Source organism: Salmo salar, chromosome 13, assembly GCF_965601325.2.
Source record: "Salmo salar chromosome 13, fSalSal1, whole genome shotgun sequence".
Taxonomy (NCBI): Eukaryota; Metazoa; Chordata; class Actinopteri; order Salmoniformes; family Salmonidae; genus Salmo; species Salmo salar.
The window spans coordinates 37,682,607-37,708,134 of record NC_138303.1 but is presented as its reverse complement, the minus strand read 5'-3'; the positions used below and the strand labels follow the sequence as shown (position 1 = coordinate 37,708,134).

Below are 25,528 nucleotides of genomic sequence, written 5' to 3'. Positions count from 1 at the left end.
ATTTACTGTATTTTCTATATTTCATATAATGATAGCTATTTCAACTGTGTGTTTGGGATCTCTAGATGGAATCGCTTTACCTCTTATCCTTTTTATCCTTTTCACAATCATATTTGTTTTATTTATTTATGTATTTTTATTCTTGGCACCAAAGACCAAAAGCCAAAAGTACCAATATGCTTCTAACAATACAAATATATCTTATTACTTCACTTTATACGTCACTCTCTCTCCCATCCTGTTTTCTCCCAGGGAACTACTACGGCACCCCCCGGCCAGTACACATTGGTCCAGAGAGTCCTCCCATCACCTACCAGGAACACCGCAACCTACTCCGGAACTTCCGAACACGCAGCAAGTCGCTTAGCAACCTGGAGAAAGCAGCCGAGGAGGGGGAGAACAGCGAGGAAGATTCTGGCCTGTCAGGCAGGTTTACCAAAGACAGACTGTCCCGTAAGATTATATGGGTGACCAATCTACTACAGTCATATAGTGGTAATAAGTAGTTGTTGTATTAGTAGTAATTATAGTAGTAGTAGTAACAGTTGTGGCAGTAAATCATGTTTAATTCAAAACCTTTTTGTGATTTTAAGTTGCCAAAATGTGTGATTTGTTTTCCGCCATTTTATTTAGCTAAGTATGGTGGCCAACAGCTACTGTAAACTGTATAGACTGCCTTGTCCCTCTGTACCTCTGAGTTTTTGATGGCCAAATTAATCAATGATGGGCATGATTAGTATGCTCCTAGCTCTTTGTGGGGCTGTGGCTGCATCGATCGCTGGACCTGCTCCAGAGGAGGGTCTAGCTAACCGCGGGCAGGCTAATCTGTGTGGCAGGCAGGGAACAGGCAGAGAGCAGGGAGTTGTCCATGGTCCTGACCTGTGCTGCTGAGTCATCTATCGCCAGGTCAGGTGGTGCTGAACAGAGCGCTTGCTGGGCTGGCTCTGACTGCAGCCCTGGGTGTGCAGCAGGCCACATCCTCCCACGCCTAGTACATTCTAAAGGACAGGAGGGTCAGGAAAAGCTGTTTAAATATAGTTTTCAAGTTGTATTAGTCGTATGTACGGGATACGCATGGTATACATCGTCCAACTAAATGCTTATATGCAGGTTCCTTCTCGACAATGCAACAACAATATGAAATAGTAAAAAAATAAGAATATGAACATAAAGTAAATGACAGTAGAATAGAATAAACGTTTGAGCATAAATATAATACTGGAAGGCACAATTTATAGTACAATATTTACACGTGTATTGGGGAAGGGGGGGGAGGAGGGGTAGTGTATAAACTGGGCATTACAATAAGATTCTGATAACAGCAGTTGTGACGTGTGTGTAGCATGAATGCATATATGTGTGTGTGTGTGTATGTCTCCGTGGGTGTGTGCATGAGTAAGTGCATGTGTGCTAAGGTGAAGAGAATCAGAGCAGGTGGTCAGTCCAGTTCAAGTGTTCAGCAGTCTGATGGCTTGTAGATAGAAACTGTCTCTGAGGCTGTTGGTATCAGATCTCATGCTCTGATACCGCCTGCCCAACGGTAAGGGAGAGAACAGCTAATGTGTGGGGTCCTTCATGATGCTGTGTGCCTTCCTCAGGAACTGTTTTAAGTGGATGTCTTGGATGGGTGGGAGCATGGTCCCAGTCATGTTCTGGGCCATCTTCACCACGTGCTGGAGGGCCTTGCTGCCATGGACGGAGCAATTCCCGTACCTGGCCATGATGCAACCGGTCAGAACGCTCTCGATGGTGCAACGGTAGTATTTGGAGAGGACCCGGGGCGGCATGCCGAATTTGAACAGGGAGTACAGCAGAGGACTGAGGACACACTCCTGTGGGGCCCCCTGTGTTAAGAACCAGTGTGGAGAAGGTGTTGTTCCCAATCCTCACAGCCTGTGATCTTCCCGTCAGGAAGTCCAGGATCCAGTTGCAGTGGGGGGTGACCAGACTCGGGGCTCTGAGCTTGGTGTCGAGCTTGGAGGGAACCATGTTGTTACTGAACTGTAGTCAATGAACAGCAGTGCATGCCTTGCCTTTTGCGATTTTTGAAACACTTAACTCAATGGATCTGGATCTGTGAATGTGGATTTAAAGCTGTAAACTACATTCAGTGTAGCCAATGTCCATGATTTCAGAGAGTAAGTTATTCAATGGTTCTATTTTCACTGAGTGTAGGCTATCTGAGAACTTCTATAGCAAGATGTGTCAAACACAAGTTTTCAGTGACTTACTTTTCACTGTCCTCTTTATTGACGCTCCAGGTGGATTAGTGGGTATCAGCAATGCACATCCCGTCTCCTTGTCCAGAGGGTCCAGTGGAGGGGATGGCAGTGCCATGGAGAACGGCCATGGCAGCACCAGTGCCAGGGTGCGAGCAGTGATGCCTAAAAACTGGGAGGTGGCCTACAGTGACTCAGGAGAGCCTTTCTACATCGAGTGAGTGACTATTCTATATGGATAGACACTCTCTTTGACTGGGCCAGGATCAGTTTCCTCTAAATCTTGAATTTGTTGACTTGTAAATACTGTTATATAGCATTACCATGGTGATTGATTGGTGACTTTGAGGTGGCCTGTTTGTCACTCTCTTTCAGCCATAACTCCAAGATGACCAGCTGGCAGGATCCTCGTGCACAGAGCAGCAGAGAGACAACGCTTGACAAAAATACATGTGAGCTCTCTCCCATGGAAGTACTGCTGGAGCATTTAACTCAGGGTTTCCCAAACTCGGTCCTCGGGACCCCAAGGTGTGCACGTGTTGGTTTTTGCCCTAGGACTACGCAACTGATTCAAATAATCAACTAATCATCAAGCTTTGATGATTTGAATCAGCTGTGTAGTGTTAGGGCATAAACCAACACGTGCACACCTTGAGGTCCCGAAGACCGACTTTGAGAGACGATGGTTTAACTGTTGCACTGCCTAATAATGCTATCTGTACATTAATTAGACTAGGATCATAGGACCATAGGCACAGTGAGCCTGTTAATAGAGTCAAATGAAATGAATTGAGCTTTTAGTAGAATTTAGATACTGTGTAGTGATTAAGCCCTAACCCGATAACAGCAAGCCAGAACCTGGAACTAATGGCAGGGAGCCATTTTGCTAGCTGCTATGTCTGACAGAGGCCATGTGTTGGGCATGACACTGACAACCTACTATCATAATTATGTTATGTGATTCACAGATAACACAATAATACATCAACGTTTGACCATTATAGCTGATTATAGCAGTGAGAGATCCCATCTGCCAGAATATCATGAGTAAAGCTGGTCTGAATCTGTTGAGTGGGTTGCAGTTTACTGTTGTAACCAGCAGGGGGCGATACATATCAGCCAGAGAGTTTGTTTTCCTTTCAAGGTGCTTGAATCTTCTCTGTGGGATATTATGACAGGACAGAAAAAACACTTTGCCTGCATGTCTATTTATTTCTAAACGTTTTGCACTAAGTGCCATCTGGCCATGAGTTTTCAGTGTTGTGCATCTCTCAACTCAGCTCTAAGTGGCACATTCTAAGCAGTTTACACATTCACACACACAGGGTGCAACCTCTCTCTGTCTCTCTCTCTCTCTGTCGTTCTCTCAACCTCTTCATAGTGACCTTTATTTCCTCTTTACCTTCCAATTGCACAAAACCTCTCTGTCTTTCTCCCTCCCTGTTGTAAGCCTCTCTCTCTGTGTTTCTTTGCCCTTCTCGCTCTTTTCTATATCTTTCCCCCCCTCTCTTTCCATCCCTCCATCGCTCTTTCTCAGTACCAGGGTTCACAGAAGAGCCAGGGGAGCTGAGGGGTTACTCTATCCACACACGCTTCTCTAAAGGTCCCAGGGGGTTTGGTTTCAACATTGTGGGGGGCAGCAGAGCCAGGGAGTTCCTCCAGGTCTACAGTGTCACGCCAGGGGGACCTGGAGCGCTCAACACAGGTAGGAGAGGAGGAAGAAGGGAGGGGAGGGACAGGACAATATGCAGAGATGATTGTCATTTATGCGAAGTTGTAAAGTTGTGAAAGTGATTTGAAACAACAAAAATGCATTTAAAACTTTCTTTGATAGTAGAAAACAGACTTTTCTAGGGCTATGTCAGATTCAGCTTCCCTACGGTATCATAACTGGGCCAATGTTGATATCATGTTCCTCGTAAATGCCCTCCCATGCCCAACTAATACTGTGCCCCTGCCCAGTCATGTGAAATCCATAGATTAGGGCCTAATGGATTTATTTCAGTTGGCTGATTTCCTTATATGAACTATAACTCTGTAAAATTTTATAAGCATTTCGCTTCACTCGCAATAACATCTGCTAACCATGTGTATGTGACCAATAACATCTGCTAACCATGTGTATGTGACCAATAACATCTGCTAACCATGTGTATGTGACCAATAACATCTGCTAACCATGTGTATGTGACCAATAACATCTGCTAACCATGTGTATGTGACCAATAACATCTGCTAACCATGTGTATGTGACCAATAACATCTGCTAACCATGTGTATGTGACCAATAACATCTGCTAACCATGTGTATGTGACCAATAACATCTGCTAACCATGTGTATGTGACCAATAACATCTGCTAACCATGTGTATGTGACCAATAACATCTGCTAACCATGTGTATGTGACCAATAACATCTGCTAACCATGTGTATGTGACCAATAACATCTGCTAACCATGTGTATGTGACCAATAACATCTGTTAACCATGTGTATGTGACCAATAACATCTGTTAACCATGTGTATGTGACCAATAACATCTGCTAACCATGTGTATGTGACCAATAACATCTGCTAACCATGTGTATGTGACCAATAACATCTGCTAACCATGTGTATGTGACCAATAACATCTGCTAACCATGTGTATGTGACCAATAACATCTGTTAACCATGTGTATGTGACCAATAACATCTGTTAACCATGTGTATGTGACCAATACAATTTGATTTGTTTTGAATTCTTAGAAATTGTTTTTGTTCAGTATATATACATTTCTCTCTCCCTCCTCTCCCTCAATCTCTCGTTCTGTCATTCTCTCTCTCCTGACTGGAGATGGATTATAGTAGTGGGATTTTTCTGTGATCTCTCACAGAGAGTATATCTCAATCAATCCCTAATGGTTTGAATGCCATAATCTATCATCCCATGCATCAACACACGTACAGTACCGGTCAAAAGTTTAGACACTACTCATTCCAGTGTTTTTATTTAATTTTACTGTTTTCTACATTGTAGAATAATAGTGAAGACATCAAAACCATGAAATAACACATATGGAATCATGTAATAACCAAAAATAGATTTTAGATTTTAAATTCTTCAAAGTAGCCAACCTTTGACTTGATGACAGCTTTGCACACTCTTGGCATTCTCTCAACCAGTAGTATTATGTAGTGTTATGTAGTGTTATGTAGTGTTATGTAGTGTTATATTATGTATTTTATTTGTCTTTTTGTTTCCTGATTGGAGCCCAGGAAGCAAGGCTGCAGCTAATTGGGGATCCCAATTAAACATGAAATAGTACTACACACACCCAAAAACACATGTACACAACAGTATACGAAGATAGTATACCATTTATGAACTACAGTACATTGTTGTGTCCCTTCAAATTATCTGTAAAGTACAGTACAGAGTGTATGTTTGAAATGTATACTAATGCAATGGGATAACTTCACCAGACCTCCCTCTCAACCTCTCCTATCTGTCCATATAGCAGATATCCTGGTTTACATCAACGGCATCTGTGTCCTGGGAACGTCCCACAAAGAAGTGGTAGAGATGCTGAAGGCAGTTCCTGTGGGCCATAGTGTGGACATGGTCCTCCGGAGGGGATACCCCATGCTCTACAACCCCGACGGCTGCCCCAAGCAGCCCCATCCTGGGTTCACCGACATCTGTGACCCCTTCCTCGCACCCACCACCACCCAGCCCCAGCCCTTACACCAGCGCCTCCCCCTCCTCCGCCCATCCACAGCCCCAACCCAGACCCAGTATCATAATCTAAACGGCGTCCTTTCTCACCACGATGACGTGGGTTATATGGGTCCAGGAGTGAGGCCAGGACTTGATGCCAATGGGAATGCCACCTCCACAGCGACCCGACCACCATCCTCTTACAGACACTCCAGCGGTCATCTTTCCCACTCCGCTGACCCACCATCGTACAGACTGTCTAGTGGGCACCTTGCTCACTCCGCTGACCCACCCTCGTACAGACGATCCAGTCGCTACCTATCTGACTCCACCTCCCCTACACCACCCTCATACAGACAATCCAGTGGTAGCATCACTCCCACCACCCCCCCGGTCCGCCCGCCCCGCTCCCTGAGGGGCCTTGCCCGCCTGCAGGCCTCTGACAACTGCCAGAGTGACAGCGAAGTGGTCTCAGCCATCGGCTCACACAGGTATGGCAGAACACACACTCACACACACACACGCACACAAACACACACACACACAAACAATGTAATTTAGAGATCATTTACTCTCATAGAGAACCCTGACTATCTTTCTTTCTCTTTTCATTCTCTGCAGGGCTTTCATGATCCGTAACCACAACAATAACTCCCTCTCTACCCCCCCTCAGCCCCTGCGCTACAGAACCTCTAAGAGTGACCTGTCTGAGAGCGCCCTGTCCACCTCCTCCACCCTCCCTGTGTCCAGACTGCCCCTGCCCCAGTCAGAGACACCCCGTCTCTCATCCTCCCCTGGCGGAGGGGCGTACTCCCGCCTCATCAGGCCCCAGGCCTCCCTGCTGAGACCCCCTCCCACCCCTGACAGCCCCAACCTCAGCTTCAATGGCTTCCATGGCAATACCAGCGGCAGTGGCAGCCCCATAAGCATCTCGTCTCCCGGGGTGATGAGCCTGGTCAGTGGCCTTGGGGTGGGAGGTGGAGGGGAGCTGGTGCCAGTGGCCCTGGCTCAGTGTGAGGGTGGAGGGGGAATGGGTTTCAGTGTGACGGCCGGGGGACAGGGGGGCAGGCTGGCCCTTGTCAAGAGGGTCTGGGACAGGAGGCAGTGCTCCTCCCTACAGCCAGGGGACGCCATCATGAAGATCAACGGAGCAGACGTCCAGAGTCTCAGCTTTGCACAGGTACTGAGGAGGGAAAAGAGCAGAGAAAGAAGATAAGGAAAGAGACGGAGAATAAGTATAGGGACATTTAGATCAGAGATAATAAAGTGATGCTTTTCCATCCAGGTACAACAGGTTCTCCAGGAACACACCAAACAAGGAGAAGTAGTCTTATTGGTTCACAGAAGAGGTAAGAACATGAGCTAGTTTCCTGCAAACTTGTTCTCAAGAGTTGTATTTTATTTATGACTATATTCTCAGCCCAAGTGATGAATAGAGACTCAAAACATTTCTCAAGAATTCCTTTGTCTTTAGTGACGTTATTTCTCTTCTTCAGGTTCACACCGTTCTTCCATCTCCCCCAACTCTATGCAAAGAGTCCCCTCACCACTCCTCTGCCCCCATCCTCCACCCGTGGCGTCAGACAACAATCCTTCACCCCCTGCGGACGTCCTGATCCTACCCCGTCCCTCCTCCACCCCTCCTCCCCCGACCATGGTGCGCTCCTCTCTGGTCCAAAGCACCAGTTTCCTGGAGTCAGTCCCAGTCACCCTCACCATGGAACCCAAAGACTGGCTGAACGAGGGCATGGAGGATGAGGGGGACAGGGAGGTGGGGATCCCAGGACCAGGGCAGAAGGGAGGGGGACGGAACCGTGTGCCCCGGGGGTTTGATGTGGAGCTGAGGAGGAAGCCAGGAGAGGGGTTCGGATTTGTCATCGCTTCAGAGGATGTAGAGAACAGGAAAGGTGAGAACTGATTGATTTGTAGCAGAGCACTTGCCACGTTACGTCTTCTAATTGGTTGGATTGATGACTTACACTTTTCCCAATTTCCCCCCTCTCTTCAATGGTTAGGTATTGTAATGGAGTTACTGCAGAAAATAGGAAGCATACTTTTTAAGACCAAATCCCTTATCGTGTCCCTTAACAAATGTCATCGCCCAGTGAAAAGATGGCCTTCAGCTTGAAGAGAAAAGCTTCCCAATTGGCCGTACTGTTCTGTAGGATGTTGAATATATTATGATGGCTGCATGACAGTCACTGAGGCATGATGTTGAGTCATAGGTCTCTGTCACGTAAAGACAGACCTCCCCACCCCCAGTAGTCCCATGATGACATCATCCTGCTCGTTATGTATTTAGTATTTTGAACAGCACTACAGAGACTATGGAGTCAGAAAACACAGTAACAGTCCAATGACAGCATTTAATGTACTACGTGTATCATCATTATGCTAAAGCTGGGGTGTTGTGCTGCTTAATTCCTTGTGTGTGCGCACGTGTGTGTGTGCGCGCGTGCGCATCCTTGTCTGTATCAAGGTGTTATGTTGTTGTTATAGGGTGTAATATTTTGTGTGGTGGTGCCCAAGTGTGCAAGTGCATTTGATTAATATTTGTTAGTGTGTGTGTGTGTGTGTGTGTGTGTGTGTGTGTGTGTGTGTGTGTGTGTGTGTGTGTGTGTGTGTGTGTGTGTGTGTGTGTGTGTGTGTGTGTGTGTATGGGTATCGCATGTGAACTCGCTGCACCTCATGAAAATCAATGGAATCGATAGTGAGATTATCCAGCGTGAAGCCCCATGCCACAGGGCTATTAGGAGCTAAGCCACATAGGGTTTTATATGTGTCAGTGCTCTTATCTAAATCAGCCTGTCAGCTCCATTTGCCTCCCACAGAATAACCTTCTGATATAACACACTGCTTTACACTCATAGTCTTAATGCTATTGTAACCCTACACAGTACACTGCATCTCTATCCCATTTAGTTAACAGCACAGGGATTCTTGAAAGTTAGATCAATCCTTGTCCGGCAGGGACATTTATTTTTATAGTTAACCATTTTTGATTTTGTTGCATTATTTAAGCTTACAAATTATATTTAGGGGAATTTGCTTTTGGAATTTTCTAAATATTTTCTATATTTTTCATTTCCACGTCGGCTCTATGCCCGTAATTACCCTTATCCGGAGCAAGGGATCCCAATTTCAAACCCTCCCAAAAAGTGTTTAAAATTCAACTGGCAATAATGAACATTATGTCACGATTATCGTCGGTGAAGGAGGACCAAAATGCAGCAGGACTGTGTTTGTTCATTTTGAACATTTATTAAATCAAAATGAACACAAAAACAACAAAACGATATACCGCCAGTCTTCTCAGGCTCATACATGCTAGACAAGAAACAATCTCCCACAAATACACAGACAAACACACCCAACTAATATAGGACTTCCAATCAAAGGCAACACCACACAGCTGCCTTCAATTGGAAGTCCACCCCAATTAACCAAACATAGACATACAACCAACTAGATCAACATAGAAATACGTAGACAAGGAACAGTGCCCAAAAACCCCGGAATACTAAATCAAATGCACTTTTTAGAAAAACACCACCCCGAGCCACATAAAACAAATACCCTCTGCCACGTCCTGACCAAACTACAATAATTATTAACCCTTATACTGGCCAGGACGTGACACATTAACTGAAAAATGATATTTGTAGTTTCTTGCAATAGCCCTCTCTGACTTTAAATAATATTTCTCTCAAAATTGTGATTTCTAAAAAATGTGTCTGGGGATTTGGTCAACCCAGTCAGATTTGTCTAAAATCCTAAATGAATCAGGAATGAACAGGGTCAGCGACACCACAGGGTCAGCGACGCCATCTTCATGTCTTCATTACATGTAGTGCAACAAGACCACTCATGGTCTGGAAAGTTCTCTACTTTTGATAGATTTCAAGAAATAATATTGAAATCACCATGGTCACAACCATAAACTGTCAACTCCATCTGCCTGATAGATTAAGATATGAATTTTGGTTCAAATATGTTTATTTTAATTAGGTTTTAGAGTCATGAAGCAACTGATGAAAAATACAATTGCTACTTTGTATACCACTTGAATGAAGAAGATAAATTCAATTTTTGTCAACTCCGTAAAACATCAACTCTGTCAGAATTTTGTCAAACATCAACTCCGTCAGGTTGTTGAAATCTCTGATAGAATGGTGATGTTTTAACTGGGGATTTTCAAATGAATCATTTTCTATATTTTACAAATGTTTAAATTGAACTTTTATTTTTAGAGGCAAAAATTCGTCTGTTTTAAGTATTTGTTGTCAACTCCGTCAGTGGCTTGTCAACTCCGTCACTGATGGCTAACTCCCTTAAGATACATTTTTGTTGTTGTCAATATTCAGAAAAAATATTTGAATCACTGTTCTGCAACATATGCTTAAACTATTGACGTGTTTGATGAGCTAGATCGGATCTAATGTTTGCTTTATAAATGTTGTTTTATGTTCTGAATCTAGAAAACATGCCAAAATGCTAACGACATTTGCCCTGGAACATTATATAGCACTATAAAATAAAACGTTTGAAGATTTGTATTGCATATTCGACGCGTACGAACACACGGGTGTGATCACTCTACAGTGGTCCCTGCAGCCTACGCTCAAACCGATGTGATTACAATTCATTACAATGTCTAGTTACGATTGATGCAACAGTCAGCGTTTGAGCTGGACATTTTGCACAAACACAGTCTTTACAACACTATGTCCTCAATGCGAGCAGTTTATTTCTGGATGCAGTGTTCAGACAGTCACAGAAGTAGCAACAACAACATTTGAGGGCCGCCACCGGGTTAACTTTCCTGTTGGGTAACAATCACATTTTGGAACAATGAGCGCTTTCTGACGTCACGTTCATAAAAGACTCACGCTGGTGGAACCGTTAGAGAAATTTGGAACGCACGCATGAAAAGGTTAAACACTTGTTGGGCAATAAATGTAAAAAGGAAATGCCTTTTATCTTGTCTGATGGAGTTGACATAAATCCAGTACTTTGCATTTTCTGAAAATATGAAATCATTATTAGGTTGTTCCTTTACATGGTGTGATAGCTGATACTTTGGTCTATCAAAATATATATTTCAAATGTTGTTAATATTAAGACAAATGTTTGTGAGAAAAAAGTCTCGTCTTTCAAGAATCTCTGAGCACAATGAAGCTAGTTTGTGTAATCATTATGGCTGTGAAGGGGAAAACATCCCACCTGATTAGCTATTAGCTAGAGGGCACTAATTATATAGCGTAAAACGTCAATTAAATGGCGAGTCTCAAATAGCCACCTGATTCTTTTAATAGCCAGGCAACAGCACACATTTCAGCAAATAAATGCCTGTTTCAAGTAAACACCAGGTGTAAATTAAATGTTTACAAGGTTACCATGAATTACCATGAATTGTTTACAAGGTTTGCCGTTTGCTTTGTTCCATAAAATAATTCAGTAATGGCTCGTAGAAATGATGGCAATCGTCCTTTTTTATCGGCAGTAAGAAACTGCTAACAGCTGAGAACTGCTGCTAGCTAACTTGCAAGCACAACAAATCAACAACTTAGGTTATTAGAATCAGGTGTGCTGGATGAGGATTGGAGTGAAAACCTACAGGACGGTAGCCCCCCGAGGAACAGGGCTGGAGAGCCCTGGTGTAGATGATAACACAGTATATTATCCATTCCATGTGATTCATTATCTCACTGGTCTCTCCTCTCTTTGTATTTGCCCATCTGACCATTCAACTCTAATGCAGTTAAATTTTCTTTATGGGCAAAGCTATCATACATTAATGTTGTCGTAGCAGGATTAAGGTTGTTGGTCTTTCGTTTTCTCGCCTCGGACAGGACAAAGGCTGTCTCTCGCTCCATTATCTTCTCTCTCACCCACATTTCACCCCTGTCTTATCTCAATAACTCTTCTCTCCCTCTCCATCCCTCCCTCTCTCTTTCTGTATCTCGCTCCTCCCATAATCTATTATTTTCTATATACCTCACCTCACTCTCCCTCTCGTGAGCACCCGCCCCCTCTATCGCTTTCCACACCCATTCGCTCTGCAGTAAAAGGGTTCAGTCTGGTTTCTCTAAAGATTAAAGCTCTCTCTCTCTCTCTCTCTCTCTCTCTCTCTCTCTCTCTCTCTCTCTCTCTCTCTCTCTCGCTCTCTGACTTCAGTGAGACGCTACGCTGAAGCTTTCCTCAGCAGAGCAACACCAGGGATATGTTTTAGTTCATTGTTTCCTATTGATCTCACTCCCATGCATTTGGATCTAAGCATCTCCTGGCTGTTTTAAGGGAATTCAGGATTTTCTTTGCGCTACGTATGTTATCCTAAGAGTCATGTTGGAAAGACTACAGTCTGCTTTGAAAACTGTCAAGGACTCCAAACGTAATTATGTTGCGTAGTTTACGTTTAATGCACTTAGCTTTGGATAGTGCTGGTATTTATATGTACGTGTTTTGGCTTTCTGGTTTCTGGTTGAATGCTGTCTGTCAAAGTTTGATGCTTTGCTTGAATTGTCACACTGTATGAGTGTGTGTGTGTGTGAGAGAGAGAATTTTGTTTAATTTAAATTAACATTACAGATTTGCACCAGATGCTGTCAATTAGTTCAACAACTGCAATATGTTTCTCGTCCTTTGTTTCCTCGAGCACCATTGGCGTTTGAGTCATTCATGGTATACTGTAAGCAGTAGCTTAAACAGTTGTTGTACTGTAATTGAGGATGTAATCCTACAAGTGGTTATAGTACTGGTAAAAGAATCCGTAGTAGTAACATTAGTAATTGCAACAGTAGTGGTAGTGTTAGCAGTTTAACAGTGGCAGCTTAGGTAGCAGCCAGCGGGTATGATAGTACAGTAGTACTGTAGTGATGGCAGTAGCAGGTTTAATAGTAACATCTGTTGACGTAGCTGCGTAGCAATCATGCTCGTTATCAGTTGTGCTAATAGCATTAGCAAGCATGTAACGTGCCCACTGCCTCTCCTGGCTTTAACATATTTCCTCTATATGCGGCCTGCGGTGCTGGAGGGATCTCTGCACTGCCTGATTGCCTGATGCATGGGAGCTGTAGAGGTACTGTTATCAGTACTGAGCGGTGATCAATGCAGCGCGTCACAGTCACAGTCAGTCTGCTCTGCTACTGGGCATACTTTACTGCAGTGGGATTACTACTGACAGACAGGAGAACAAGGAGAGCCAGAGGAAGTGTGTGTGTGTGTGTGTGTGTGTGTGTGTGTGTGTGTGTGTGTGTGTGTGTGTGTGTGCGTGTGCGTGTGCGTGTGCGTGTGCGCACGCACGCATATTGCTGATGCATTATGCATGATAACACTATCTTATAAAACTCTGCTCTGATTTGACCTGATTGCAGTTTCATGCCTGGGTCACCCAGATTGTACTCAGATCTGGAGAGAGAACTTAGTCCTTTGACTAATTTAAAACAATGATTATCCGGATGTGATCCCCCGCACACCACATCTGCCTGACTATCATAGTCTGGGATTACACTCTTGTTGATTGTACAATAACAACGGGACAGATCAGGAAGTACTTAGTGTATGGTTTTCATACTAAGACTAGGAGGAGGGAAGGGGAGAGAGTGTGGCATCTCTGATGCATGGGTATCTGTCTCTGGGTGTTGATGTTGTCTGATTGGTTATATAATGACGATGGCAACACAGGACAGCCAGCCGTCACCACCCACAGCCCAGTACACCTAGGAGAGAGAGGGGGGCTTTGAGAGACGGCGGAGGCAGGCACAAGGGTGTTACTGTATGGCAGGGTGAGGGAGACGAGGAGGAGGGAGAGAGGAGGGATAGAGAGAAAGGGAGGAGGGAAGAAGAGAGAGAGAGGAGGGAAGGAGGATGGTCCTGTAAGAAGCTTTTCAAATCAAATCAAATTCTATAGGTCACATCCACATATTTAGCAGATGTTATTGCGGGTGTAGCGAAATGTTTGTGTTCCTGGCTCCAACAGTGCAGGAGTATCTAACAATTCACAACAATACACACAAATCTAAAGTAAAAGAATCGAGTTAAGAAATATATAAATATTAGGATGAGCAATATCGGAGGGCTTTGACTAAAATACAGTAGAATAGAATACAGTATAAACATATGAAATGAGTAAAGCAGTATGTAAACATTATTAAAGTGACTAGTGTTCCATTGTTAAAGTGACCAGTGATTCCATGTCTATGTACAGTTGAAGTCGGAAGTTTACATACACTTAGGTTGGAGTCATTAAAACTTGTTTTTCAACCACTCCACAAATTTCTTGTTAATAAACTATAGTTTTGGCAAGTCGGTTAGGACATCTACTTTGTGCATGACACAAGTCATTTTTCCAACAGTTGTTTACAGACAGATTATTTCACTTATAATGCACTGTATTACAGTTCCAGAAGTTTACATACACTAAGTTGACTGTGCCTTTCAACAGCTTGGAAAATTACAGAAAATAATGTCATGGCTTTAGAAGCTTCTGATAGGCTAATTGACATCATTTGAGTCAATTGGAGGTATACCTGTGGATGTATTTCAAGGCCTACCTTCAAACTCAGTGACTCTTTGCTTGATATCATGGGAAAATCAAAAGGAATCAGCCAAGACCTCAGAAAAATAATTGTAGACTTCCCCAAGTCTGGTTCATCCTTGGTCGCAAATGGGTCTTCCAAATGAACAATGACCCCAAGCATACTTCCAAAGTTGTGGCAAAATGGCTTAAGGACAACAAAGTCAAGGTATTGGAGTGGCCATCACAAAGCCCTGACCTCAATCCCATAGAAAATGTGTGGGTAGAACTGAAAAAGCGTGTGCCAGCAAGGAGGCCTACAAACCTGACTCAGTTACACCAGCTCTGTCGGGAGGAATGGGCCAAAATTCACCCAACTTATTGTGGGAAGCTTGTGGAAGGCTACCCAATACTAATTGAGTTTATGTAAACTTCTGACCCACTGGGAATGTGATGAAAGAAATAAAAGCTGAAATAAATCATTTTCTCTACTATTATTCTGACATTTCACATTCTTAATATAAAATGGTGATCCTAACTGACCTAAGACAGGGAATTCTTACTAGGATTAAATGTCAGGAATTGTGAAAAACTGAGTTTAAATGTATTTGGCTAAAGTGTATGTAAACTTCTGACTTCAACTGTATATAGGACTCAGGGTTGAGTAACCGGGTGGTAGGCGGCTAGTGATGGCTATTTAACAGTCTGATGGCCTTGAGATAGAAGCTGTTTTTCAGTCTCTTGGTCCCAGCTTTGATGCACCTGTACTGACCTCGCCTTCTGCATGATAGCGGGGTGAACAGGCCGTGGTTCGGATGGTTGATGTCCTTGATGATCTTTTTGGCCTTCCTGTGACATCGGGTGATGTAGGTGTCCTGGAGGTCAGGCAGTGTGCCCCTGGTGATGCATTGGGCAGACCGCACCGCCCTTTGGAGAGCCCTGCAGTTGCGGGAAGTGCAGTTGCCGTACCAGGCGGTGATAGAGACCGACAGGATGCTCTCAATTGTGCATCTCTAAGGGTTTTTTAGGGTTTTAGGGGCCAAGCTGAATTTCTATAGCCTCCTGAGGTTGAAGAGGCGCTGTTGCGCCTTCTTCACCACGCTGTCTGTGTGGGTGGACCTTTTCAGATCGTCTGTAATGTGTACGCCGAGGAACTTGAAGCTTTTCCCCTTCTCTACTGTGGTCCCATCGATGTTGATAGGGGCGTGCTCTCTCTGTTGTTTCCTGAAGTCCACGATCAGCTCCTTCATTTTGTTGATGTTGAGGGAGAGGTTATTTTCCTGGCATCTGACCTCCTCCCTGTATGCTGTCTCGTCATTGTTGGTAATCAGGCCTGGGGTCGGCCCGTCAGGAAGTTCAGGACCCAGTTGCACAGGGCAGGGTTCAAAACCAGGGCCTCAGAGCTTAATGATGAGCTTGGAGGGTACTATGGTGTTGAAGGCTGAGCTGTAGTCAATGAACAGCATTCTTACATAGGTATTCCTCTTGTCCAGATGGGATAGGGCAGTGTGCAGTGCGATGGCAATGCATCGTCTGTGGATCTATTGGGGCGGTAGGCAAATTGGAGTGAGTCTAGGCTGTCAGGTAAGATCCTTAACTAGCCTCTCAATATGATCCTTAACTAGTCTTTTAGCTGAGTTAGTTTAGGAGATTAATGAATGAAGCCAATGGGTTAATTTTCGTGATTTCAGTGAATTATTGCGACATACTTTTTAACGATATTGGTTCAGTTTTTAGGGTTGAGATTGCATTTTTCATGGAAACAGACATGACATTTTATAACGGATTATCCATTTCCCATGTCAATCCTCAGTTATGATCTAACATTTTTTCAGAGAAGCACAAACACACACACACACACACACACACACACACACACACACACACACACACACACACACACACACACACACACACACACACACACACACACACACACACACACACACACACACACACACACACACACACACCATGGGCCACCTTAGCTGCAGTCTGTGTCTCTGATGTTGTGCATGACAGTGAGGGTGAGTCAATGCAGTGTGAGTGATATTTTGTAAGCTGAGTTGAGGGAGGTGGGGCTTGGAAATGCTGGACAGTGTTCTTCTCACAGTCAGGGAAAATGTCAGCCAAGCACAAACATCATAGACTGAATAAAGTGTGTGTGTGTGTGTGTGTGTGTGTGTGTGTGTGTGTGTGTGTGTGTGTGTGTGTGTGTGTGTGTGTGTGTGTGTGTGTGTGTGTGTGTGTGTGTGTGTGTGTGTGTGTGTGTGTGTGTGTGTGCGTGTGTGTATATGAAAGAGAGAGTGTATTTAAATAGGTCAGTATAGACCAGGTTACTGTCCTTTGCTAATTGTAGGCTAATTATGCAACCCATTTCTTGCCTACAGTTTAGAAAAGGACTGCAGTATTGGGATAGCGAAATGGACAGAGGGAATTATTACATTATGTATAGAGTTTATAAGAGTCAACCATTCTTTGCTTGTCTCTGGTACTAAAAAAGGTTGAAACACACACAGTTAGAAGACATGTCATGCTTGAAAATGTTGTCAAATGAATAAGGGCAAAAGCTTGTCCTTGGCGTGTCAGGGGGATGGAGCGATAGGCTGATTGATGGGGAAATGAAGGAGGAGAGGAGAGCTTTGGAGATGGGAAGAGGGAGAGTGTACAGACTAAGTGCAGTCATTTATTATATAGCCCTGCCAAAAACAGCATAGGCTTAATTACAGCTTGTTTTGAGGGATTCTGGCCAGAACCAGGATGATTTAGATCCCCTCTCTCTGTTCCCACGTGTCCCTTTTAGATGACCTCACTCAATAGCTCTTCACTCTAATTAGCAACCAATTCAAACAAAAATACAAGTATTTGTGAGAAACAGGTTAGTGTCAATCTCTCTCTTCAAGCGTTAAGGTTTCTACTGTATCTACAAGTTTCTACTGTACTTCAACCATTGGTTTGGTGTCTGAGATTTGAGGAACATGTGCTCTTGTATGATCCTGTATGATACAGGTCTAATTAGGGGTTTATGAGATGGTGGAACTGTGGAACTTCACTTTATCATCTCTCTCTCTCTCTCTCTCTCTCTCTCTTTCTCTCTCTCTCTCCAGCCGCCTCCCTCCTCCCTCACCGGTTCGTGACGGTGCGTCGGGGCAGTCCTTCGGCGAGGAGCGGTCAGATCCGGCCCGGTGACCGGTTGGAGGCGGTCGATGGGCGTTCTGTGGTGACCCTACCCCACCGGGAGCTCGCCCATATCCTGCGCCGAGCTGGAAACACCCTACGCCTCACCATCATCCCCCGTCCTAGCACCTGTGAGTACCTAGAAACACACCTGTATATACAAACATATCTACACACACACAGCCTATACACTCACATTTAAGAAGAAAATAAACTCATCACCTCCCCATTCTAGTTCACACGGTCACTAAGACACTGTCAATGTTCTCTGTGTGTACATGCATCCAGTACCTGTTTACTCTCTGTCTTCATTGACATGCTAACCTCACCCCTCCTCTCTCTCAGACTCATCCAGCCTATCGGAGACCGCAGACTATGACCCCAATTACAGAAGCAGAAAAGGGCACAGGTCACGAACCAAGGTGAGGGCAGAGGCCATCCATCCATTATGTGTGTCTGTGTGAGTGTATAATGTCCTCGGGTCCGTGGCTCCTTTCCACAGAGACACTCGCTTTCACCGTTTCTCTGTCTGTGTATCTTTCTCTCCTCCGGAGACTGATATGCACCTCTCTCTCTCTCTCCCTCTCTGTTTCTTCTTTAGCATGACTCTAGGTATTACAGTGTGGATCTGGACCGCGGCCCAACAGGTTTTGGGTTCAGTCTGCGGGGGGGAAATGAGTACAACATGAGTCTGTACGTACTGGGACTGATGGAGGGAGGACCTGCCTCACGCAGCCACAAAATACAGGTGAGTGTATTGTTTTAGAATGTCGGACCAACCGAAGGTACCTCTTTACAGAAGCGTTGTCTAATGTTTCCCTGTAAAACTGTAAGTTACCTCAACTTGAGGACTGTGCTGTAACTGTGTGCTGTAGGTGAGTGACCAGTTGGTGGAGATCAACGGGGACAGCACAGCAGGGATGACCCACAGCTTGGCTGTAGAGCAGATACGCAGGGGAGGACACCGCATACACCTGGTGCTAAAGAAAGGCAACGGATACGTACCAGATTACGGTAAGACACAGAAAAGGACCGGGGGGTAGAAGTTGGAAGCACTGTAAAACCCCAGAGACACTCCTCCCACAGCACAAACTGTCACTCAGTTTCACTTGATTTTAACAGACTAGGTGGGATGAGGACTGAGGATAAGGTGGCGGGAGACTAGAGAGAATCAGGACATTCAACTGAGCATAACCACTAGAGAATCTACCTCAAACTTTCAAACTTCTGTTGTTTATCTCTCTTGGCTGTATTATATCTCTCTTGGGTGTATTATATCTCTCTTGGGTGTATTATATCTCTCTTGGGTGTATTATATCTCTCTTGGGTGTATTATATCTCTCTTGGATGTATTATATCTCTCTTGGGTGTATTATATCTCTCTTGGGTGTATTATATCTCTCTTGGGTGTATTATATCTCTCTTGGGTGTATTATATCTCTCTTGGGTGTATTATATCTCTCTTGGGTGTATTATATCTCTCTTGGGTGTATTATATCTCTCTTGGCTGTATTATACACTGCTCAAAAAAATAAAGGGAACACTTAAACAACACAATGTAACTCCAAGTCAATCACACGTCTGTGAAATCAAACTGTCCACTTAGGAAGCAACACTGATTGACAATAAATTTCACATGCTGTTGTGCAAATGGAATAGACAACAGATGGAAATTATAGGCAATTAGCAAGACACCCCCAATAAAGGAGTGGTTCTGCAGGTGGGGACCACAGACAACTTCTCAGTTCCTATGCTTCCTGGATGATGTTTTGGTCACTTTTGAATGCTGGCGGTGCTTTCACTCTAGTGGTAGCATGAGACGGAGTCTACAACCCACACAAGTGGCTCAGGTAGTGCAGCTCATCCAGGATGGCACATCAATGCGAGCTGTGGAAAGAAGGTTTGCTGTGTCTGTCAGCGTAGTGTCCAGAGCATGGAGGCGCTACCAGGAGACAGGCCAGTACATCAGGAGACGTGGAGGAGGCCATAGGAGGGCAACAACCCAGCAGCAGGACCGCTACCTCCGCCTTTGTGCAAGGAGGAGCAGGAGAAGCACTGCCAGAGCCCTGCAAAATGACCTCCAGCAGGCCACAAATGTGCATGTGTCTGCGCAAACAGTCAGAAACAGACTCCATGAGGGTGGTATGAGGGCCCGACGTCCACAGGTGGGGGTTGTGCTTACAGCCCAACACCGTGCAGGACGTTTGGCATTTGCCAGAGAACACCAAGATTGGCAAATTCGCCACTGGCGCCCTGTGCTCTTCACAGATGAAAGCAGGTTCACACTGAGCACGTGACAGACGTGACAGAGTCTGGAGACGCCGTGGAGAACGTTCTGCTGCCTGCAACATCCTCCAGCATGACCGGTTTGGCGGTGGGTCAGTCATGGTGTGGGGTGGCATTTCTTTGGGGGGCCGCACAGCCCCCCATGTGCTCGCCAGAGGTAGCCTGACTGCCATTAGGTACCGAGATGAGATCCTCAGACCCCTTGTGAGACCATATGCTGGTGCGGTTGGCCCTGGGTTCCTCCTAATGCAAGACAATGCTAGACCTCATGTGGCTGGAGTGTGTCAGCAGTTCCTGCAAGAGGAAGGCATTGATGCTATGGACTGGCCCGCCTGCTCCCCAGACCTGAATCCAATTGAGCACATCTGGGACATCATGTCTCGCTCCATCCACCAACGCCACGTTGCACCACAGACTGTCCAGGAGTTGGCGGATGCTTTAGTCCAGGTCTGGGAGGAGATCCCTCAGGAGACCATCCGCCACCTCATCAGGAGCATGCCCAGGCGTTGTAGGGAGGTCATACAGGCACGTGGAGGCCACACACACTACTGAGCTTCATTTTGACTTGTTTTAAGGACATTACATCAAAGTTGGATCAGCCTGTAGTGTGGTTTTCCACTTTAATTTTGAGTGTGACTCCAAATCCAGACCTCCATGGGTTGATAAATTGGATTTCCATTGATTATTTTTGTGTGATTTTGTTGTCAGCACATTCAACTATGTAAAGAAAAAAGTATATAATAAGATTATTTATTTAATTCAGATCTAGGATGTGTTGTTTAAGTGTTCCCTTTATTTTTTTGAGCAGTAGGTATCTCTTGGGTGTATCACCTCTTTAGCTTCTACTAAATTACGAACAACGCTTTTTTTTTTCTCATTTTGGGGCTTTCCTTCCTTTTATTATTTCTCTTATTTTCTTGGGATTCATTCTTTGAACCCTCCATCTCTCACCTTCCCTCTTACCTCCCCACCACGTTTTCCTTTGTTCTCTCTTTATTTCCTGTCTTCTTTCCCTGTTTTCATTTTACTCCACATCTTTCTCTTCTTCTTTGCTCTTCCTCCATTCCTCTTCTCTCCCCGTCAGTGGAGCTGTCCAGTCTGTCTCTATGTATGACCAACTCCAAGCTAGGCGAGCCTTGCTTCTATGTCATCGGCCGGACAGAGAATACGCGGTTGGTAATCGTTCCTGTTAGTCCTCCATTTATTTGTCTCCTTACATTCCTCTCCTCCTCAATCCCTATCTTGTCTTTACTGTTGTCTTTAATGTCGTCTCTATTATGTCTCTGCTGTTGTCTTTACTGTTGTCTCTACTGTTGTCATTGTTGAAAATACCTTTTGTGTACTGTGCGTTGAAACCCTCATTGTGAGACCATGATCATCCACATGCTGAAATGTTGAGACAGGGGTATAACTAATGACTCAAACCTCAGTTTTAACGAGAAAACAAATGGCCAGTTAAGTCAATGAGAACAATATCCCTTGGTTGAATTGATTCGTGTGCCACTAGAATCTTCTAAGTGTTGCTCAATGCAGAAGAGAGCTAGTGATCTCTATGCTTCAACAATGCAGGAGACATTTGCATGAGAGCACACAACGTTGATATACTGTAATGGTTATAACGAAGGGTTACCTGGAGGTCAGGAAAGTAGCAGCTGTTGAGACAACACAATCTACACACATACAGCTACAGTTTCTTACAAGGATTCCCTGTGAACTCTGGAGTTCCTCTACAGTGGTTATGTAACATCACCTGCTTCTCTAACTCTCCTCATTCTCTCCACCTGTTCAATGTGTTCTCTTTGTTCCCTACTTCCTGGGTTCCTCCCTGTGTGTTCATCAGGCCGTGAGCGCAGAGTCCCCTCCCCCTTCCTCCCGCTGCAGCACCCCGAGGAGCAGAGTGTGGCTGCAGTAGACCTGGCCCGCCGGGCGAGCCGCAGCTACAGGTCCAAGGTGAAGAAGCGGGGGAGGTCTTCGAAAGGGAGAGAAAAGAAGAAGAAAGGAAGTAGGTCAGGGAGAGGCAGAAGCAGCAGCTCAGAGGGAGAGGAAGGAGCAGGGGAAGTTGGACACAGCCTTGATTCAGACCCTGGTCCTGAGAGACAGGAGGAGGAGGACAGTGAGACAGGAGGCAGCGGCCTGAGAGAGAGGACTCAGGTGAGAGGGAGGGATAGCAGGAGGAAGAACAGGAACAAGGGAGGCTCTCACAGTTTACCCAGAGATGCCCTGAGGAAACATAACAACGATAACATACACATAGAGGCAGAGAGGGGGAATGAGAGAGGGAGGGAGAGAGAGAGGAGGAGAGATAGAAAAAGGAAAAGCAAGAGTGAGGAGAGGGTCAGGAAGAGGGAGAACAACGGGAAAACAGAGGAAGAGGAGGAGGTGAAGGAAAGAGAGGAGAAGAAGGATGTGGAGGAAGAAGAGGTTGAAGAGGAGGAGGAAGATGAAGAGGAGGAAGAAGCTTATCTCCCCATTACTAACAAAAGGCTGCCCAGGCCAAAGCAAGACTGGGAGGAAGAGGATGTGGAAGAGAGGGAGAGGAAAAGGAGAGAATGGGACATGGAAAGAGAAAGGGAGTTGGAGAGTGAGAGATTGAGGGACAGAGAGTGGGAGAGGGAGGATGGGAGGTTGAGGGAGATACAGTGGGAGATGAAGAGGATACATGATGAGGAGAGAGAAAGGTCTCAATCCCTAAACAACCTGCTCTCCTTGGAGTCTCGCGTGGCCTCTCCACTACAGAGAGATCCCTTCTCCTTCCTAACTCCCTCCTCTGAGCTGGAGTATGCAGAGTCAGTAACCAGCCACTCAGATGGCAGTGTGTATGCTGCCAGTGTCTCTGGCCTCTCGCTGGCCCTCACAGAGGGGTCTGTTCTGGGGACCCCGGCCCTGCTGCTCCCAGGCCCCTGGCTCAAACCCAGCCAACAGAGGATCACTGAGGTCATACAGGAGAACAGGCTTGCAGGAGAACAGAGAAAAAGAGGGAGAGGAAGGGGAAGAGGAGTCATGGAAGAATCGGGAATATAGATAGCAAAGCAAAAGTATACATGCTGTTTGAGGAAACTGTTATTATATCAAGAGTTCATGATCAAGAAGAGTACCAAACTGTATCCCCTCTCACATACCGGTATATGCTTGCTTTTTAAAACTATACTCAACACAGTTTGTTTTATTGGGATGCTTTTGATATGTCATATTATTTAGTAATATTCTTTGTGCCTTTTGACAGCTGGTTTCTGACTGATGTTACTGTTGACAATGTTCATTTGTAAATATTTTAAGATGTTCCAGTGGAACAAAAATCAGTTTCTCTCTTCTCCTCTGTGGAAATCCTTTCTGTACACAGCACCTTTCTCTGCTCTCCTTCAGGAGTTGCAATACAATTGTCCTCCTGCAGTTTTTAGGAACTGGCATGGTCTTTCTCTCTGTAGTGATACATGCCACTGTACTTAAGTATTGGAGTTTCAGTTCCCTTCCACTGTAGATAGAGAGACAGCATAATACCTCATGATACTGAGCAATAATATGCAACAATCCCAGGCTCCACTTTGTCCAGGGAATGTGAAGGGAAGGGGTGGTATTGTATAGTACCTGCAACTCCTACTGTCCATCCAACTGTTCTGACATAGATGCTGTTGTGTGTGTTCATTTGATTGTGATGACTTTCAGAGGACCGTGACTTTGACAGCCAGTTTGTGCTGTGTGTGCAATCTATATACTGTCTAAATATTTGTATTAAATACATATCTAAATGCTATTGTATATACAATATTTAATGGAGCCCTGAATAGTATTGTTGGTTCTGTGAAATATAATAATACATATAAAAGATAAAGGCTACTGAAAACATTTTAATCAACATTATAGACTTGGGATTTCATGTTATTGAAATTAATGTTGTGATATTGGTTAAGTATCAGGGTAAACCCTTCTATCAAACAAATCTTACCAAAGTAATACAGCATGCATAAATATTTAAATTGTCAAAATGTTATTTCCTGGAAATAAGAACAGAGCCACTATTTATTCTACAGTAGTGCTGTGCCCTCTTCAATAGTGGTGGAGAGTTGACTCCAAAAGAGTTGATTCCTTGACCACAGAGTCAGAGTCGACTCTTAAAATCCCAGTAGGGTCATACCTTATCATGCCACTGACGCTGTGAGACATACGAGATGAGACAGGATGTATGTTACCTCCACCAACAGTGTGTGTGGTGTCTCTCTTGTCGTGATGGTGTGTTTTGTCCTACATTTTATTTTATTTTGTATTTTTAATCCTAGCCCCCGTCCCCGCAGGAGGCCTTTTTCCTTTTATTAGGCCGTCATTGTAAATAAGAATTTGTTCTTAACTGACTTGCCTACTTAAATAAAGGTTAAAAAACAATAAAAATACTAGCTAGCTGCACAAGCAACCGTGGTTAACACTACTCCCTGGACCAGAGCTAGTGTTCACAGACAACACGGCGTCAGCACACATAATCTGCAGCGAGATGCTTCAAAAAATCATAGAGTCGTTCAAAGAAATGTGCCGTGGGAACTAGGCTGATGTTGGCTACTGGTTAAGCCTAGAATATTTTGGTTATTAGTGTCAAATGGCTCCATATGCATTGCTAATCAATCACCCAGTTCAGCGCACACACTCTGACATTGCAGCTGTAGCTAATTTGAGCTAATTTTGGAATGTTTTGTCAAATTGAAGTCGGAGTCGAGAAAGAGCCGACTCCAACCGCTCGGATAGCAGGAGTCGGAGTCGGATTCAACTCCCAAAATCCCGGAGTCGTTCACCACTACTCTTAAGTGCCACTTGCAGTTGCCTTGGTAACCAAACCCATACTGAACCATTAAGCTGGCTCATACTGTGTATGTGGCATTTGGATAATGAATGAGTAGTGAGTGTGTCGTTATAGTCCCCTGTCATGACTAAAATGATCAAATATCTACGTATTTTTCTTGTCTATTGATCTTCAGTAAAAACAGCCAACGGCTCCTGACATTGAGTTATCTGAATAAATAAAGGACAATATATTAAATCAATCTGTCATTGCTTTGCCAAACAATTGGTAACTGGTAAGCCAGTTATGGGAGTTAGGGCCCAAATAGGATATTTTTGTACAGATGTATTTTTTAAATCCCCAGGTATTGAGATATATAATCGATAAACCAATATATATATTAAGTTAAAGGACTGAAAATGAAATACAGGAAGACACATATTGCTTTCAATTGACATTCTATTCAAGACATTTGGAGATGGCGCTGTCTGCATTGAATTATCTGACCCACCGAAACAGTGTTGTGAGGGAAGCAACTGAGTATGTATAAATTAAGATGTCTAATTTTAGATACAGTTTTTACATTCTTTTTCTCATGCCAATGGAAAAAAAGCAGAGGTGTCACTTCACAACTGGCACAGCACATCTCCAGTGTAAACCAGAACATGAATAAATGATTACACATCAGCACATGACTACCAAACCAGTCCAGTTAAGCTCCATTTTTTATTGAGACTGTTGTTGTTACTGTTGTAACTTATGTTTTTGAATGCTTCTTCTTTTCATTTTCATAAAGAAGATAATAGCCAATAAATTGTTAACAAACTTAAAATAAACTGCTAATAAAATATTTATATTACTTTA

The 25,528-nt window shown here is 44.3% G+C and overlaps 1 protein-coding gene across 3 annotated transcripts; it reads left to right on the top strand.

Moving 5' to 3' along the window:
* Positions 1-511: 511 nt before the first annotated feature.
* On the top strand, positions 512-25,528 carry LOC106567236 (membrane-associated guanylate kinase, WW and PDZ domain-containing protein 2). 3 transcript variants are annotated; one of them, XM_014136283.3, is made up of 13 exons: positions 512-2,436; positions 2,595-2,671; positions 3,757-3,924; positions 5,722-6,412; positions 6,543-7,101; positions 7,207-7,270; positions 7,418-7,828; positions 17,544-17,744; positions 17,959-18,035; positions 18,215-18,361; positions 18,489-18,627; positions 20,984-21,071; positions 21,740-21,878. In XM_014136283.3, exons 1-13 carry the CDS (start codon positions 2,120-2,122, stop codon positions 21,744-21,746), a joined length of 2,946 nt encoding a protein of 981 aa, XP_013991758.2. In that variant the 5' UTR covers positions 512-2,119; the 3' UTR covers positions 21,747-21,878. The 3 variants fall into 3 exon arrangements, with proteins under 3 accessions (XP_013991758.2, XP_013991755.2, XP_013991757.2); XM_014136280.3 differs by lacking the exon at positions 20,984-21,071 and having other exon boundaries at positions 3,763-3,924; positions 21,740-25,528; XM_014136282.3 differs by lacking the exon at positions 20,984-21,071 and having other exon boundaries at positions 21,740-25,528.

Coding starts and splice junctions, on each gene's coding strand:
- LOC106567236 (XM_014136282.3), top strand. CDS start 2,120: ATGTCCATGATTTCAGAGAGTAAGTTATTCAATGGTTCTATTTTCACT. Junction 6,413..6,542: donor TCAGCCATCGGCTCACACAG/GTATGGCAGAAC, acceptor CATTCTCTGCAG/GGCTTTCATGATCCGTAACC. Junction 7,271..7,417: donor CTTATTGGTTCACAGAAGAG/GTAAGAACATGA, acceptor TCTCTTCTTCAG/GTTCACACCGTTCTTCCATC.